The 19,930-nt window shown below is 40.5% G+C and overlaps 1 protein-coding gene across 1 annotated transcript in view; it reads right to left on the bottom strand.

Moving 5' to 3' along the window:
* CCDC141 (coiled-coil domain containing 141) overlaps positions 1-19,809 on the bottom strand; it is a 121,324-nt gene extending 101,515 nt beyond the window's left edge. The window contains exons 1-2 of the mRNA XM_080399189.1: positions 2,588-19,809; positions 842-964 (exon numbers count right to left, since the gene is read on the bottom strand). Coding sequence (XP_080255315.1) covers positions 842-964; positions 2,588-2,689 — 225 coding nt within the window. The 5' untranslated portion in view covers positions 2,690-19,809. The remainder of the gene's footprint in view (positions 1-841; positions 965-2,587) is intronic.
* Between the last annotated feature and the right edge of the window lie 121 nt (positions 19,810-19,930).

The following is a 19,930-nucleotide window of genomic DNA, read 5'->3' as shown; positions in this document are numbered from 1 at the left end:
GTCAACTAGCATTAAATCAAATACACTTGATCCTATCTAGATCATGTTTACTCTTTCAGATCTGAATTTTAGGTGATCTCAAAAAAAACCAGAATTTATTTTAGAGGAATTAGAGGAAGATTGTAGAAGAATTTATCTACAGGCATAGTCATTCTGCCCTATGAAAACATGAAAACAAAATTTCTTTTTAGTTGCCTTTAAACTCTTCTCAGTGTCAAACATCCATATAAAATAATTCAGCTTTTCCATGCAAACATGTCACACTGTGTCCGAATGCCACTGTTGTTATAACCTGCTCTCAAGAATGCTAAAATCTGATTTTAGGTCTGTTACTTACCTCGTCTTCCTAGCTCAAGACAAGGCATATTTAATGTTATGATATCATTCTTACTGTATCTTGCATCGACTAATATTCAATAAAACTATGCCTGAAATATCTGCTTCACACTTACAAAAACCTTGCTTGTGTTTACAGCTGCTATAAACTAACCAAACTTTTCATAACATAGGAGAAATAAAAAAGAAAATTTACATTCCATTATATTTAGCCATTACAGAGGGCTATAGTAATTTTTCACTTGACTTAACAGTCACTTATAAAGTGGAAGAAACAGTGCATCTTTACTGCTGCTGTCAGAAAACTGTAATTAATGCTGGGCACATTTTCCCAGTGCAGGCGCCTGGCTTTGATCTGCTGCACTGACAAAGGCCAAACATATTTTTCTCTGTGTGGAGTGTAACCTCACAGCCTTGTGTGCAGGAGGCCCAGGCAGCTCAGTCAGCTGTTGTACCTGGACTGTAATGACGGGGTGTACTGCTGTGTGGTCTTACCACGTCTTACCTTCAGTTTAGCTAGGAGGAACTCGTGATCTTGCAGTAGTTTTTTAGCCTCATCTTGATTGCTGCCAATTTCTAATAAATTTGGCGTTGATTCAGCCAGCTGAAGCTTCACCCATTTTCCACACTGTAATAAGTAAACAATTATAGCCTTCAGCAAACACAGGCTTTCCTTCATTGATGCACTCACACAGACTCTCGGGTCACACGTTCTCCCCATGGTCACAGGAGCACAGGGACCCTCCCCATGGTCACAGGAGCACATGGACCCACAAACATGTATTCAATTGCAGAGTGAAGACACAGAGAATATAGCAAACTTTTTGAAACAGGTATCAAAATGCCAGATTCTAGTCTTATCCAGTAGGTACTGCGTTTTTGGTTTTGCCTGTGAAGAGTAATGAGGATGAGCTTAAAAGGTTTCTCCAGCTCCTCTCCCCCTTCAGCTGAAGATTGCACAGATGGCTAAGGAAGCTGGGGGGTGGGTGGGAGGTACAAGTATGTTACAGCAGATGCAAAAACCATAACCTCAAATCTTATTTCCACCACACAGATCCAACATACCTCTATACTGAATGTATATATATAGAGAGATTGCACAGCTAGCAGCAGGGACAGCTAACAGCCTTTGGAATAGGAACCCAAGCAGCTATCTCCCATTGAGCCCTGGAGGGTACCCAAGGAAAGGAATCTTGACAGCAACCCAAAGCACAGTTAATTTGTTCCTCACTGTGTTGCAGAACTGCTGGCCTGAGAAGCGTGACTCGGAGAGGATGGTGATAAGGAATGGAGCAGTGATGTCACTGGAGGCTAGCATCACTCCCACGGCACACAGGGGAAAAATAAATGTCTTCACCCTGGACTTAAGTCTCCTTGCAACAAAATTACACCCGTGCAGCAGTACAGTCCTCCAGGGAAGGGTGAGAACTGATAGGAGGAAACCTTCCCACCTGCACAACTGAGCTAACCCCATCCCGCATAACTGCCCTGATTCGGTGACAGCTGGACTCATTACCACCTTATTCTGCATTACAAACTAGTGGCTGAGGCTACTGTGATTTCCAAGTTGCCTGGAGAATGAAGAATCAAACTGCTAATAAATTCCAGCTGGGATTCGGCATCCAGCTTTACTCCCTGTGCCAAGTTTTGTGCAAACCGTAGGTGTGGGTTGCAGCTCTCGGAACAGGCCTTCAGGTGCTTGTAGGCAGCTATATACACGAGGGCTTCCACTACGACACATGGGAATATGAATTCACAGCTTTCAAAAATAACCACTCGTTATCAGGTTTAGGTTTTTTTTTTTCCCCCCAGCAAACACTTCAAAAAAAGACATGCAATCTGCAGTTATGGAGTTGGTAGACTACTAATTATGTAAAATTATTGCTAAATACAGTTTAAAAATATCTTGAGGAATCTCAGCTATGATTAAAGGTAACATCATGCTTATTAACACATTTTCACAGCACTCTGCATTTATCTCTTAGTTTTTAAACAGAGTAAGAGGAACTCCTTGCCTCTAAGAGCCTACATATTTTGGCCAAATTATGTATTCTATTTAAAAACAAAACACAACATAACACAAACAGAAACAAGTGTTAACTTCCAAGGAAGCTGTTAGATACTAACTGATTAAATGACCTGGCCTTATCCTTTTATGCTAGCTAACAGTTTGCACAGAACATTTAAAAGAAGTGGTAATCACTGAGCAGCAGAAAGCCAAGAACAGACATGCTAGCAGTTGCTGCCTTACCTTAAGTACGGCTATAACAATACTGGTATCCCCAGCCTGGACAGCAACTGAACTGACTGTTGTTGTAGAAAGCTTCTGCTCTGAACTGGCTTCATTTGACATGGTGTTTCAAAATGGGACTTCATACGTTAAAGCAGACTCGAAATGCTCTTGCAAGGTCCGCGGTTCATTTCAGAAAGCAACAGTCTCGCTTAGATTCATTCAGTGAAACGGCTCAGCTAACACTGATTACTCTGCCAAAAGGAAAGAACAGGAGGTTAAAAATAGACAACTCCATTGAGTTTATCATTCTTGAGAGAGATTTGACACACCCCTAGTTTGGTAGCATTAAGGTGCCTGTTCTTTTTTGTCACCATCTGAAGTGGGAAAGGCTTCTTCCATGAACATCACCTGACACTGGCTAACCGAAGGAAAAAATATTCTCAAATTAAAACAGCTAGAAAAAAAAAATACTATTGAGTCTAAACAGACAGACCCCATATTTTGAAGTCTCAAAAAATGCAACTATACAATCTACGTTTTCAAGTTCTACAAGCAAAATATTTTCTCATTTACTAGTTACTAAATATATTTGCCTAACACAACTCTTCCGCTCAGTCAAAGTATTTAAACAGGATGAACATGTGTATATAAGTCAGATGCTAAATCAAAACAGAATGGGATTTTTAATCCAAAAATATTTAAAAGTACAGTGACCAAAACAACCACAGAAGGAAACCAAATACTTTGTGTGGCTTCTTAAGGAGTGTTTTATTCCTGCCTAAGATTAATTTACTTGCTTTCCAATTTAATCAGATGTTCGTATAGTCTTCATTTTGTTCTAAGTGAGCATAAGGAAGATCTCTCTAATACTTTTTTTAAACTCCACTTAAGTTTTTCATTCAGTGCAGGGAAATTTAAGACACACTTAAATCACAGTATTGGTTTGGCATATTAATTCTATTGCCAGAAGCCCAGAACATGCCACAAGTAGCCTACAGTAGGAGACAGCAGCTGTTAAATTTCCTTCCACAGAACAGCTGAGAAAGTGACACTGGTGTTTAGGTTTGCAAGTCTCTCTGGAAACACAAATCCACCAAGAAACTACACACATAACTCTCCTCTAAGCATCTGCTCACTTGATTTGTTTAAAAATATGTAACATTTAAATACTTTTTTATACAAAATAGGTTTGCTAGTTGCAAACTAGGACAGACACACCTGAAATGAAACCATGATCTGGAAGCAAATTAAATATTTTGGACTCGAAGAAAATTAGGGTAGTTCCAGGGAATTTGAACAGATGTGTCAAGGTTTGGGTTTTTTTTTTCATTTGTTTGTTCATTCCTCCCCACCCCAGTTGTTGGTAGATTATTATCTTAATCTGATCCCCATCTTCAAACCACAACTTTCAAATGGGGTATCCAGAAAAGCATTGCAGTGGTTTGTGCTGAAATAAATGGGCTTGGCAAATCAAACCAACAACTTTCCTTGTTGTGCCAAACTTGTGCCAAAACAGAACCACAAGCTCTCAAGTTGCCAACAAGGGAACAAATATCACATAGTTTTCTGAAACTCCTCATAACACCTGAGAGGCCAGTGGACCCCCTGCCACTGAAACATTATATAGGTATTCATGAGACTCATGTGGGTATTCATGTAATAGGTATGGCAGAACAAAATGTTTGAAATTTAATGGCCAATCAAAAACTGGAGGGTAGAAGTCTGGAGGAAAACCTCAAAACTGAAACAGAAAAGAGGCCTATTTTGGTTTGAATAGAAGATAGATCCATTATACAAAACTTGCTAAATACTCAAGATTTAAAAAAAAGACATTCCAGAAGACAAGCAACTTTGGGTTTGTCATGCTGCAGGCAGCACAGAACAAACAGGACTTGACTGCTGGAAAAACTGATTGGGGAAAAAAACCAGTCTGATCTCGTTAGTGCATTACAAACCAATTTTGGTGCTATGTCAGTGTGCCATTCAGGTTTTGTTCTCTCAAAAGCACATTTTAAGTGTACTTTTTCACAGCACAAGTTGGGCCAATCCATCATCTCACTAGGGTAGCCAGACTTAAGAGCTGTTTTTCACTCAGGTTAAATGAGGAATCATTTTTTGTAGTGCTGACAGCTGGAAATCATGGAAAAACACCACACTCAAGAAGTTGACCATAAACAAGTTTGGCAGCAGCTGAGTCAAGTGATTCAAGATGCCTGATAACAAATGCATGGATATTCTATTTATTTGGCTTATGCTAAGCCTACAAGATAGAGACAGGGAAACATCAGAGTAGCAAGCAGAGAAAAGGTAGGAAGGAATCAGAAAAGATCTTCCAGCATAACTCTGGGAGAAAAAGCCAAGGATTTTGGCATTAGATGATGATCTATTTCAGCTATGCCCAGGGAAACACAATCTAACAAGCGTGCCTCTCTTGGTCTTGTTTACTTATCTATCCGTCATCTGTTCCTCTGCCTGAAGCAAACAAACAAAAATCCTGCTAGAAGCCAGAAACAGGCAGGGTATCTGTGTCAGTAGAAAGAAATATTTTCCCTTTGCTACTGCTATGTGAATGATGAGAGTAAGAATAACACGAGGAAACAAGCATTCACCAGCTGTCCACAAGAAGCTACGAAACTGAACAGATGAACAAAGGAAACAATCTCAGGGAAAGAGTCAAAAAGATAAAGTCTCTCCAGTGTACATAATGTCAAGTATTATCTCTAACAACTGTATCTAACAAGGATTTGAGAGGTAAATTCATTTTCAAGATTGAGCATGTCTCACCAGCAGCTTTTTCTCACGTGTGGCAGGGGAAGGCACTAACCACAGGTGTGACAGTTACACATGGGAAAAGGGCCCATCTTTCTTGAATATAAGTTGCTTTTTGTTCAGAGCTTTGGAGCTGCCAGCACACTACGAAAATGCCTCTGGGAGAGACAAGGTTCACTCCCCACAGCCTCAGAGATGTGAGGTCCTTCACGTTGACTGGTTTGTAAATGTAACAGGTCTTCTTTTCTTCCCTTGTCGCCTGCCTGGGGGGACAAGTGTACACAGCAAGGGAGGGAAGGAAGCATCCCTCACACTGATGGGTATTGTGTGGCTTCAAAACAGGCACATAAACACTACTTCCTTCTGGCAGCCCCACCTGAATGAGGAACAAAGAAGTCAGACCTCTCCAGGTCTGTGGCTTCTGCTTTTTGCCAGCTCCTACCACCTCACCTTTTAAGTAAGCACCATTTTCAGGTATTGTCAGGAATGATGGCATGGGGGCACGAAAGTAAGCAATCTGCAAGTCTCCCTAGGCTCACGAGGAGGGGACTGTGCAGCCACAGAGGTCACAGACAAGGGTGAGGGTTGAGCAGGAGGTAAGTGTTTCTCCTGGGAGAGGTTCCTCTTTACCCCACACTGGTTGAGTGAGTTTCTAGGATGACAAACTGGTTGAAATCCTAACCAAGTTTTGTCATTTCTAAAAAACAAAACCAAGTACAGTAAAAACCATCCAGCTGCTGTAGCAGTCAGGGAGGAAGTCAAGAAACAGATGCCTCCTCCCAGAGGTCAAAAAGTACATGATCATGTGGGGAACAGTAACCTGTAATACTGTCTGTTTCTTTACACTTAATTAGAAAGAAGTGTTTCTCGCAGAGGACTGCACTGTGAAGGCTGCCAGAAAACAGAAGGAAACTGAGGCAGACATCACCCTTTTACTTGGGGCCAGAGAGGCAGGACAAGTTGGGGCCAGACACAAACTAACTTCCCAGCACCCAGAGGCAGAGCAAGTCATAGCACAGGCTACCCTGCTGCACCAGCGAGGCTATGAGGTTCGGACACCGGCCACAGCCAAGGCAAGTCTGTCCTCCCACGACCCCTGGACCACTCAGGGGTGAAGGGCAGCCTGGCCTCGCTCCCTGCACAACAGTGAGGAGCTTCTGCTGCCAAAGCTACGGAGGCAGGGCAGGAGAGGGAAGGAAACTCTCCCTGCTCCCAAAAGCGAGGTTATTATCAGCTGCAAGAGGGGAGGGAAGGGCCAGCCAGGGTAAATGAGATTAACTTCAGGTAGGTAACGGCTGAAGCATGGGCAGAAGCCCATCAGCTTAGAGTCCACAAGCTTAAGAAAAGGCAGCCCTAAACCAGTCCAGGATCCTGGTGGTTCCGAGAAGGAGGTTGTGCCATCTTTGCCACCACGGGAAAAGGCACGTAAGTCCCAGTAAACGGCTAGGAAACAGCTGTAAAAGAGTTCCCGAGGGATAAAAGTCACCCCCCTCCCTACCCCCCATCCAGCAAAATATGTCAAGAATGGACCATGGTCCATATTGCCTGGATTATTGTTTGATAGCTCCCAGATTCATTTTAATTTAAAAACATATGAGTATAATGAAGCCTTATAGCTCCTACCTTCCCATTCTTCCTGTGCATCACCCTAACAAAACCCTTCTACTCTTGCTCCTTCATCACTTGTCCTGAAGACACTTTATATTACCCAAGGAAAACAGCATGAAGAGAAAAAGCTACCCAAAAAGCACCATCACACAAAGCAAAGACCAGAAGCAAAGGTATCCCGGTTCATCCCTGTCACGCTGAATATGCCTCTGTGAAAGAAAAAGCACAACACTGCTAAAGTGTAAAACCAACCATGTACTGGAGTTCAAGAAACCAGCAAACAGTTTAACATTGTTAATTCAGTCCAATGGTAAGACTAAAATCACCATTTGCTTGCTTCCAAGGACATTTAAAACATTTTTTTTAAAAAACCCATACAGTAAACAGACCCGGGAAGCAATGACAGCTGATACATTTCAGTCCACTGGTCATAAATTTTTCATGTCCCACTCTTTCATCCCAAAACATTCTCTTCCCTGTATCCCTCTTTTTGGATCCTAGAGGATTTCCACGAAGTACACATACTGTTTGTATCTAGTACTTGTCAAAATAGTACTAAAATCCCTATTAGTTATTAAAGGATAGAATAGATCCACCAAATTTGACTAGGGCTTACAACCACATCTTGTATCACTTCAGCCTCCACTTTTATTTTAAGAAAGCTCATGTAGCCTTTAAATTTAGAACTCCAGCTTCTAAATGTTACATAAACAAAGACTATTCATTCTAGCATCTGTTGTTTTAAAATGTCTTCCTGTTCTTTACCTGGCTTATATACAGGGTAAAGAGGAATGCCAACACATAGGGACAACTTATGTTTTTATTCACTAGGTATCATGGTACTTGAATTCCTGAAGATTTTGCAATCACCCCAATTGTTTTCAAATACACAGAAATAATAAACAGAGCTTGGTGGTAACCTGCTCATCTGATCTGCTTTTTTATCTTATTACCTTAGCACATGACTCAAGATGGGCAGCAGAGCAAACTGAGGTGCTGGGATCCCCACTCCAGAACCCCTGCAGTAAAACAGATTTTTTTGTTCTGGAATGTGTTTAAACATTAGTGCTTTCAGAAGGAACCTCCTTTCCTTATTCAATGTAACACCACGCAACAAATTTACTACTTCAGATTCTTTACTTGCAGATGAGCTTGAGGTGGTTTCATACATCAATAAACTGGAGGAAGAGGACAACAAGCACTTCAGGGAAAGGAAGAGAAAGAGAGGGAGCGAGGAGCACAAGTCCCAGCGATAATTCTGAAGCCATTGGCAGCTCTGACTGATTAACAGACGTACCTCTAAGCCAGCTCATCAGAACAGATGTCTCTAAATCCAAACACATTAATTACTTGGTATCATTCTTCTTCACAAGTTTAATTTTATTTTGCTCTCACAGCCAATAAAAAATAGAAGTTGGATTTACAACTTTCCTTAAAGTGACAGCTGCAGCAAAGACTGAAAGAAAAAAGTGACGATCACTATTCAAGTCTAAACATAATGGAAAAATATAAACAGTGAAAGTTTTAACTGTTGGATGGGGTGAAAAGATTAAAACACAAAATACACAAGTGTGAAGTGCAAAGTGATCACATCTCATTCTCTCTCACGCCCCAGCTGAAAAGACCAGCATATCCTCCTAAATTTACTGAAGAGATGCTGGGGAGACTATCTCCACTTCAGTTTCCTCAGAATCAGCCGGAGAGTGGACTTACCCCATCAGCACCCCCGGGGAAGCTCAACATTTCTGTCTCAGTGGGCGTGTGTCCAAAAGAAACGCCTCACAGCCTGTGGAGATGTAGTCTGATGAATTCAAAAGTGAAGCAGTTTTAACAGCTTCAGGTGGCACGTACACTAGTCAGCCCAACTGCAAGCTTGTCAACAGAGAAAACCGTGGCCCAGTGTATTCATCTCTGTCAAGAGAATGAAGAGACATTGGGTAGTTCATTAGCCCATTGCTCAGGCTCCATCAGCAGCAGTAGAAAGAGAACAGTTTATTGCACAAGATTAGCATGTTCCCTCGCCCATGCATGTAAGGAAAGCCAGCAGGACTTTTGTTGCTAAATTCCTTGGGAGCATTTTAAATTCCTTCCTGATGCGGTGTGTTAGCACAGTGGAGTATGCACTCTGCACCAAATATAGATGTGAGACAGGCTACGTTTCTCCCTGTAAAGAAGGGAGCTTAAGATGCAGATTGTAACCTACATCTAAATCTCAAGGCAGCTGCAAACCAGTCCACTAAGGCAACTACAATGGCAGTTTTGTCCCATATCACTAACTTCTGCATTTAACTTACATTTACAATTTAGCTGTATTAAAAGACTGTTTCTCTAGTTATTTTTCAATGTTTATACGTGAATACAGATGTCTATATTAAACTTGTGAAATTAAAACATCAATTAAAAATCCCAGAGATTATTCAAAGAGGCAGTTACAGTGGTGTAACTGGGTTCTTAGGATCATGTTTGAAGAGTGAAACATCTCTGTTTAATCTCATCAAAAGTAATCAGCCAGCAGTGATGCAAAAAGATCAGTATGAGTCATTCATTTAACAGGAGACTAATTAAATAGACACAATCTATCAGATTAACCACATCAAAACATTAAAGCCATATTGTTATTGTTTGGAAGAGTTGATTTAAATGGACACAAATTTCAGAAAGCTATATTCAGAACAAATACAGAAGTATGCTACACAGTCACGTTTCTAATAGCACGTTACTTTAGACATCTGCTATTGGGAAGGGTTTAACCAGAACAGAAAAATTCAGCAGGGGAGTTGAATTTTGAGTGCTAAAGAACCACGAGGCTTTAAAATCCTTTTCATAAAGTCATTTATCAGCAGGGTTATAAATAGCAGTGCTTTGTTTTGCTTTAAAAAGATAACTCCATCTTGTATAACTGCTACTTGAAGGTTCACACTGCTGAGCATTCCTCTGTGTATTCTGGTCATGCATTTCCCTATTCCAGATCACGGTACCTCAAAAAGCAAGTACCACATCCTGCTTGTCCCTTTCACATAAGCACCAAATCGTGTGACGTACTTAGAAGATGTTAAAAAGCGGGAAGTATTGAACACCCACCCCCACCCAACCATGCTTGTTTGTCTGGAACGGGGTTGTTAAACTGATTTGTGCTCGATGCTGATTCCCCGTGTAACCAGGCTGTGACTACAGGATATGAGGATACTCCCTCACTGTTCCCAGTTTCAGTGACCCTTCACATGGTACAAATGACGGCATGTAACACTTCAGAATTCAAGTCCCACATAAATTTAGGAAGCATCCCCCTCCCCCCAATACTCTTTCAAAACTAACTGAAGAGTGGTTAAGAAGGATTTACATGTTTCAGAACCATTGTTTGCCATCCATAGCAAAAACTCCTGCTGCTGTACAGTCACCCGGAACAGGGGTTTGCTCCTTGTTCTGAGCCTGGGTGCTCAAACCTCATCGGATCTGAACGCTGCTGTCTGCAAGAGCAGGTGGTTCAGTGCAATAGGAGAGGTTCAGTGCACAGAGACTTGGTACCCAGACTCATTATATATAATCACTGTTCTTCATATTGCTTCCAAGTGACACCATGACGACCAAATTGTCTGCATAGCATCATGTACTACAAAACACCACAGTGGGAAGCAGGAGACATTCCTGTGAGACCATCTCTAATGCATGTATGCTTACCCTGGTGAATATCTTTTGGGGAAAAACAGAAGCAAAGGTTTTTTTCTGATACTCCTTTCTACTGGAAAGGCTTTTCTTGTGGTCTACCATGCAAAGAAGCTCTAGCTTTGGGAACTTGAGTGTAGGCTGGTGAGATTGCATCAATCCTTAGGACAACATCACCTTTCCTATGTCTTTGCTAGTGGTTTTGATGACTTATTCCAGAACTTGAAGAGTTTTCCTCCCTTCCTCTGAGGGGCTGCCACTGGCTCCATAGGTCTTGGTTACTGAAAAGATGCCATCTCTGTCTGCCCTCTGCTGCTGGGGTGGACAAGATAGGAATGAGAGTCTGCAGCTGTTTCCTCGGAGAGCAAACGACAAGAGAAGGGAGAGATTGAAAATTCTCATTTTTATCACACAGGCTCCAGCTTTTGTTTGAAACACTGCTCAGAAAGTGACAATACTCTTCCACCCTCATGATGGGCCATTTACCCCTTTACCCATTTCCTGCTCCAGAGGGTCCTCACAGATGGACCTCTACAGTTCCAGAAATGACCCCTTCACACACAGATATGCCAGAAACCAAGCTGTTCTCATGCCTATTCCCATGAGAGGCACACATAGTCCATGGACCAGGACCATACATAACAGAGAGCTGCATTATCTTGGTGTTCTGCACATTTGACTCATTTGGGCACCAGGGCCTGGTATCACACACAGCATAGGACCTGGGCAAGTGCTGCACAACAGGGAGCTGCTACAGGAAGATTCCTGTCACAGCACAAGGTCCTGAAGGAATTGATTTCGAAAACATAGCAGCCCATGCTGTCAAACCAGAGACAGGTATCCCTTCTCCACACCACTGCCCCCAGTGCTGTAATATCACCAAAAGTCTCCCTTCTCCCCAGAGATACATATAAAAAAAAAAAAAAAAAATCAGTATCTTTACTTGGCTGTAGTAGGGAAAAACAAGAAGTGGTCTGTCAGCATGTCCTTGTTGGATTTGGCTGCAGATTCCAGGGACAAGGACCCTGGGTCAGCTCTGGAGGGTGCACACTCCTTTGGAGACTCCTTCATTGTCACCCAGGATCTGAAAGCCCACCTTGGCAGTGTGTTCCCATGTGACAGTCTCTTCAGGCTCTTTATACAGGGCATGTGGCTGCCACACTGTGCCTGAGGTGCAATCGCTGTTTCACACCTTCCAGAACACTGCTTTCACTCCCTTGACTTCAACACAACATTCTTTCTTTCTTGTCCCCAACAGCAGTCATGAAAGAGGCAAACTCTCAGAAGAGCCACTGAACTGTTCTCCTGTCTGCTCCAAGCAGCTTCTGGCTCTTCCACCACACAGATCAATGACCTGCCATCTTGGGACCTCAGGTTTCTCCTCTTGATTAGCAGGAGGCAGAAGATATAGCTCTCATTATGGTAAATTAGTGTAAAATGGGAAAGAGGACATTTTTAAAAAAAGAATTATAAGAAAAAGAAGGAATTCAAAGGAGGAGACAGATGACAAAGGACCGGACAAGATTTTGAACTAGGAGAAGTCTTCACGAATGATGAAGGGGAAGGTGAGAGCTGCAATGAATGAGGGACCGACAATCAACAGTAAGTGCACAGGCACACACAGCACGACCTTTTGTAGCAAGAGAACCATGGCAGGGTATTGAAAGAGCTCTGCATGGCTCACGATCTTGCTACTGATACGCCTGTGTTAGGTATAAGCTGAAAGAGCTTGTGGGAAGGGGTTGCACGCATGTTGGTCAAGAACCTAAAGTCGCATTAAGTGTTGGTTCAATTTAAATCACATTTCAATTTGAGCTTCCAGATTATTCTAAAGACTAAGCTGTAACAATATAGTGCTCTGAGAGCCTAATATGCAGTGAACTAACACAGTCAGGAGATCACTTTAAAACTGCAGTACTGGTGTAGAGCAAGTCACTAAATCAACCATCTGTGACCTTGCTGTCTGTGTTAGACCTGCCAGGTACAGGTTCTTCCTGCGACCCTTTTACAGATACGCATTTACCATAGGCCATCAGCATGAGCGCCGATCACGCAAATAAACCAGTTGCTCAAATGTATCTTTTCCAAGAGTTTTACCTGTCATAGAGCATCAAATAAACATGGCCCGTATCCTTTTGCCAGGACAGCAGTCTTTTCCTGTGAATCATGGAATAATTTATTTTTGACCACTTCTTCCAATTTCTCAAACTGATGCTGAAGTATCAGCCCTCTAGTGCACTCTGCAGTCAGTTGCTTTGATTAAGGATCCCCATTGCTCAATCACCTTCACACTTGAAAATAGGTTTGCCCAGGACAATAATCACCATCTTTGTTTGAAAAAGGATACAAATTGAAGTTTAATGATACAGCAGATACAAGATTTTCTGGTATAATCTCCTGTGATCTTACTCATGGCTTGGAGACAAAAGGCAGGCCAGCACTACAAGCTGACATTGCAGTCAGACACAAAGCTGCACTGGGGACCCTCTGTATGCAATGGAATTGGGGACGGGGAGAGAAAGGAGATATCAAATCAAGTACAACTGTAAACTTCTTGAATTTTTAAGATTGCACGGAAGTTCTTGTCTTGTTTTTAACCTTAACACAATTTCAATATTAGAATGCTTGAGGCAGAGTCCTGTGGGATACGTTCTCAGACATCATATTCATTTGCCTGAATGTTACGGCCTGAGAAAAGTAAGGTGTCCTCACCGGTAACCACAGTGCTGGAGTGCTGAAGTAAAATTCACATAATGCAAAATAACTTTCAAATTATGGTCTTGACTGGTCGCATTAAAAATACACTGACATTTTTAGAGGAGGCTTACAGAAGATACCATGACATCAGTGGCTGTGCAGCAGGTTTTGCTCCATTCTGTTCCTATCCTCTAATCTGCAAGTGACCATAAATCAGGGTGTTACTCTTGAGGCATCTCGTCAGGCCCTGAGGTAAAAGGGATGTATATCAATTAAATTTAAAATAATAATAATAATAATGCTAGTACATTTGCAAATCCTTAATGTTTCATATTTCCCTATTTTTGCACTTGTTCTTTAAAATCATGCAATATGTTTTACAGTGCTTTTCATTTGTAAAAAATATTAAAAATCCTCTTAATTTTCAAAATGGAATATTAGATTTAGGGCTTTTTTCCCCAGTTATACAATTTCTATAGGTTTTCTATTTCTTTAGCTAAACCAAGATAAAATTTAAAAAATAAAATATGGAGAAAGTGAAATATTTTAACTCCGAGATGGAATCCAACATAGGCCATTCTAGAAGAGAGTTGAAAGATTAAAAGCCACATTTCAATGATAAATCCCAGAACTTGGCCTAAATTAATAGAAACTTTTGTGGAGTCCTCTGTCATCCTTCTGTTGCATGGAAGTCTGTTCAGAAGGCAGAGACAGATTATGCACCTTGCCGATGCAGCAGGGCCTGCAGTAACTGCATTTGAAAACATGGCTTTCAGTGTTCCAGGCATAAAAAGAGCATGCAAGAGTAGTTTGTGGACGGCATAGCTTCCCCCCCTCAATCTGATATTTAGTAAATATTCCGCAGTTAAACCCCTTTCTCTGAGTTACTCTTTCTTGCCATGTTAATATTTCTTCTATTTGCAGGATATTTTGACTAATGGCTTTCAAAGAATGACCTTGACCTTCCCAGACTTCCTTGCAGCCCACCTATTGACACCACGTGATTTTTATAAATATTTTCATCATAAATTAAACTCTTACAAGTCACAAGTTATCACACTTCCTTGGTTTTCCCTCCTTTCTTTTTGCTGACTACTGCTCCTCAGGTCTCACTACTATACGTAGGAAAAACCTGCATCACCTCAGTGTTATGAGATGAAAATCATTTGAGCTGTGCTTTTTATATCCTCTGGGTGTGTGCGTGATTTTCATGACTATAACATCTCACCCACTCCCAAATATTAATGAGGTTTCCTTCCCAAAAACCCTGTGAAGCAGGGAATGCAGCTGTCAACCCCTCCCAACACACTTGCAGCAGCTACCATTTCATCCTGAAAGTAATTTTTCTTCGGAAACAATGAAGGAACTCTTTACAGTGTCTGCTGGATCACTTCCAAAATCTTTGACAAAATTGCTAGCAGAGAAGACAGTGTAGTAGTAGACATGTGGACATATATCCGATAAGGTCCAGAGGACAAAGCAACACCTTGAGAAGAGGCAACAGCCAACAGCGAATAGCAAAAAGGAACTCCAACAGTTCACATTTCTGTCACCTGCAGAAGCAAATGCCCTGGTTCTGCAGAGGTAATGCACCATGAAACGATGCCCGCAAATGGCAGCTACCTAACAAACTGGCCATATATGATGAGCAGAAATAAAAGCCTTACAAGGCTCATTGAGTGTGTGGCTCACTGTAACCTTTTGATGCTGTTTCAAGCAAAGCATTAATAAAACCCCTGGCTGCAGCTGACCACATTACTGTGTTACTTGGGATACATTCGCCTCTGGAGGAGGAAGGCCCCGCTCCAAGAGGCAGCAAGTGATATAAAGCAGACAGTGGGCCATCACGTTCACATCGTCACCACAGATATGTGGAGTAGCAGTCAAACGTGTTGAATACATTGTACAATCTTCACCCTGCCGAGACTACCTTGCAGTTATCTATCGTCCAACAGAGGCATGCAGAGCTGCACACAGGGGTTCAGAAACAGAACAGTCTGCACTTCGTACCAGTTTAGAATATGGCTTGTTCCCAAGTCTCTAAAAGTCAGAGTCTCACCACACAATCATATTAAATATCAAGCAACCATGCTGTATACTTGCCTGTGGAAATGGTTAAAACACTAAGAAAGCTACTCTCTTTCCTAGTAGTCTGAAAACCTTAAGAGGAGAATGGGATGTTAAAAGACACTTATCACTTGGCTGAGATTCAAAAAAAAAAAAAAAAAAAATCCTGGCATGGTACTGAAGAGGAATGTCCTATGGGAGTTCTTCAGCCCACTGAACCTCTGCAGCCTCTGATCCTGTGAGGCATGGGGATCGTAAGCAATCCAGGCATGCCTGAAAAGTCAGGAAGGACAGCGGGGATGTGCTGTCACCCAGCATCTGCAGCTCTTGCTAAGAAAATGAACGCGGGAAGCAGAACCCCCAAAACTGAGATGGCAATCTATACACCGCAAACCAAGCATAACACGGTGAACCGTGTTTGAAAATAACCCCACTGAAATTAAGACATTGATTGCCCCTGCCAAAATGGAGAACAGTAGCAAAAAAAAAAGAATCAGTTTTGCGAGGCCTCTGTGCGTGCTTTGTTCCGATACAAAACATCTCAAGGAACAGGTCTTCCGAGAGGCAGTTCTTACAGCTAAGCTAGGCTTCACTCTCCATTTTATTTTTGTTGTTTATAGGTAATTAGAGTGAATGTTGGTATAAGACCTAGGAAAGGGCTCGAAGTTTTTTTAAGGCCCAGCCTGTAAGGATACTGTGTGGGGAATGTTTATATCCATTCAAATAGAGCCAGTGATCCTCAGGACTTCACAGAAGTCTCAGGGCTCTCCTACCTTGGGCTGTCACAGCCTTATTCTGTGCACAACGCACATCTACACGGAACTGCCCAAGCACCTTACTGTGCGTGTGCCAGGACCCACAGCTGCCACGAGACCTTATCTACTTAAGGTACATGCCACCTTCTGACAGTGACAGTATCGTAGCAGAGTTGACAGAACAAGATTGGGATGCTCAGAAGAGCTAAGTGTGTTTATACGGTCATAAGTGGAACCCAGTTTTAGGTGGCTGTGCAAAGCAGTCATACAGGTCATTGCGGTCACATGCTTTGCTACAGAAGTTTGGGGCTCAATATATATATTATATATAATCTGTGGCTCAATCAGACTTCCCAAAGAAATATTATTGCATACTGATATTAAGTACATAAATAGGGATAGTTACATTGGGTATACTCAGACATTTTAAGCACAGATGTATGAGCTTAATAAATCAATAGGATATTTTACACAGCATACATATAATGTTAATTACATTCCTCCACTTTACATACAAATGCAAAGTGCATTAGAGGTTTCCCAACAGGAGCTTGTATCAGTGGTGTCTGACAGTAATCAATGGCTAGCTGCTTGTGGAACAGCTAAAAGGCTTCCCAATAGGTATTTAAAGAATTGTAGAACTATAAAAAAAAATTTTAACAATTTTAGATTACTTTAAGCTTTTAAGCACTTTGCATGCTAGTTACCTGTGCACAAAAAGGTAGTTTTTCCCTGTAGCATTAGGTAGCCACAATACATTTGACGTTTCAACACTGCCATTAAACTGCCAACAAAACAGCATTATTTAAAAACCTGTGGTTTATCTGCAATAAAAATCATGTTATTTCTGTTTGTTACTTTACCTGCACAAATTCTTGCTAACACAACCAATTGTTTCCACTTCACCACCTTCTCTTAAGATATTCCAAAATGATAAACTTAAGACCAATTAAAATTTGCTTTGCTCTTCTTTGTTTATCCAAAGTTTGAAATGTGTAGTCTAGCTCTTTGCTCTCCAGCTTATAAACTGTAAATATCATTAGTATCTGGAAAGTTAGCCAAAATTTTCCAACTGAAGTTAAATAAAAAAATTGGCATTTCCACTTTGCTTTTTAATATTTTCCAGCCTACTTCCTTAGCATGTTTAAAATTTTAAGGAAGTATATTTTTTATCCTCTCTATTCAAATGATGAATTCATATCCTGAGTCAGCCCTCCTCTTGTCTCTATATTATATTTGCATAACCTTTGCTGTAATTGAGACCTGTGTAAAATGAAGTCAACTCTGACAGGAAAACTGTTGCCTTAATTTTCATTGCTATTTTAAGCTTAAGTGTATCATTACTGCTTTACATATACTAAATACTTTTCAATATATCCTGGCTCTATATGTTCTTGTATTAGCTTAACTAATGTTTTCCAGTCACACAAGCATCTTTTTTTATTTTGAAACATTTCAAATACATCCAAACATGGCTAAACAGGAACTTAGAAATACTTGTTACTGATTTCATTACCATGGAACAGGTTTGAGTCCATCACTTACAAGTCATTAGCCAAAATATATTTAGGACCATAATAACTACTATCTTTACAGTCACTCCTTATTCTATTGGTATCTTCCCATCTTACATGTAAGCACTGTATCCGTCATTGCAGGTGATTTATGTTAAAAAACCAACAACCACCACCAATGTGGTTGCACCTTCTGGAACTCCACTGTTTGAAATGTTTTTGCTATCAAAAAGCACAGAGCAAGAACCACAGGTAGAGCCATCACTACTGCTTGCACAGACAACTAACAACAGATTACTTGAGCAATTTTGCCTTTTAGCATGTCTCTATGTATACTCATTGACCTTGTACGCTCTTAATGGCTATACGTTTCTAAAGGTTCAGTAGCAAGTATAACCACACATGATAGATTAACTAAGACCCGCACAAAAATCTCACCGTTTGTTACATTCAAGAGCATTCTTCACAGATATGTTTATTCCATTCTTTCAGTAAGACAAGAAGTCTCAGCATTCATAGGAACGGCTCAGAAATATCTGGCAGACTCACACAACATGACCTAGAAAACTACTTAACCATCGTTCCTGATACATAGAAAATGGGCAAAGTGCAAAGTGCTGATAAGTGACACCTTTTACCAGCTACCAGCTTTCCCTAAAGGCAAGGAATTGCACAGAGGAAGGGAACAGAGCTACAGAAAAAGCTGGCATAGCCCAAGGGGTTATATCACAGACTGAGACAATAGGGTGACAGTCTGAATTCACTGGCCTCTAGGAATGCCAAACAACAGCTAAGAACAGCCTCAAGATTGGACTTCATATACTGAGCCAAAATTAACGTCAGGGTTATTAGGGTGAACGGTCATCAGTTCCAAGTTGTGCATGCAGCTGTCACACGAGTGAGTTAGGAGCTTCTGATGCTGCTCTGGTTTTGCATACATTATGGAGCCCCTAAACAGAATAAAAATAGAATAAAAAATAAAATAAACCCTGCAAATAATCTTAGTGTTTGTAATACATGCTTACTGTAAACTAACATTTTAATGGTATTTAATACCGCAGACCATTATTTACTGTAAATGGAATATCTACAAACAAATGCTGCAGAATTGGAGATGCAGTGCTCATTAAGCACTACCCTCTTAAATTTACTTTTGTGTTTGCACTTTGTATTAAATATACGTGCATTTTTCATGTTTGGGTTCTGTCTAAATAAATTTCTCTCATCCAAATACTAGCCACAGCAACAGCAGCACTCTCAAATGTAAATGAACAACTATTAAATTTTAAAAGAGTATATTAAAAAAAGTCTTATAAATTAAGGTCTGTGAAACTTCAGTTAGTTTAAACCAATATTAACATAATATTGTACCATTGCACCAAATGCATCAAAAAATAATTGGATTTCTTCTGCCAAAATATCCTGAGAAGAAAAATACCTTTATCACTGAAGTTACAGATAAGCCATTAATTTTGAATTACTATTTTTAATAGAGAAATTGCTTTTTTTGACACATTACTTTCCTCTGAAGAAACCATGGAAAAACTGAGGCAAATAATTAAATGTAATATTTGAATGACAGATCCATCAAGAAAACCTAAAGAGTAGTAACAATGCCAACAGGAAGAAATCATTATCTTTACTGTGAACAAAATATAGCATGGTAACAACATAAGGTACTTAGATCTACAGTTGTTTGCTTCACACAGTACTCTAAAATGCTCAGATACCACACCATCTTCCAGTAAATAAAATATTAAACTTATCTAGATTAAATCTGAAGAATAAGAAGTTAAGCAAGTTATGCACACAGATGATTTTTGTTTCAATGCAATTCCCTTCTCAATAAACCTCATTTTATTACTAATCTCATGGTTTAAAGTTGTTTATGAACCTCATGTTAATTTTTCATTAGATGAAAAGCTTTAACCTCAGAGATACTACCATGGATATTGCTATTATTCAAGAATCCCCATTCAAAGGGAAACAAAATTTATAAATAAAGGACAAGAGAGGTGTACCAGACTTACAGGGAGAGAAAACCATTATTAATGTAACACTGACTTATGCACATACTATCTTAATTTTTTGTAAGCACTGCTATCAAGGTAACAAAAAATAACACAGACTCTGACTCCTATAACAACAGTTCAAGAGCAGTTCCCCTTATAGCTGCAGTGTTTTAAAGAACATTTCATAAAAATGATACAGATTTTGTAAATATGTTGGGAGAGTGATGATTTTTAGTACCATTTATCCCAAAAATGTAACACAAATGACATTTGGGA

This window comes from Falco punctatus (assembly GCF_963210335.1).
Source record: "Falco punctatus genome assembly, chromosome: 8".
NCBI lineage: Eukaryota > Metazoa > Chordata > Aves > Falconiformes > Falconidae > Falco > Falco punctatus.
This window is presented reverse-complemented; position numbering and strand designations above follow the sequence as displayed.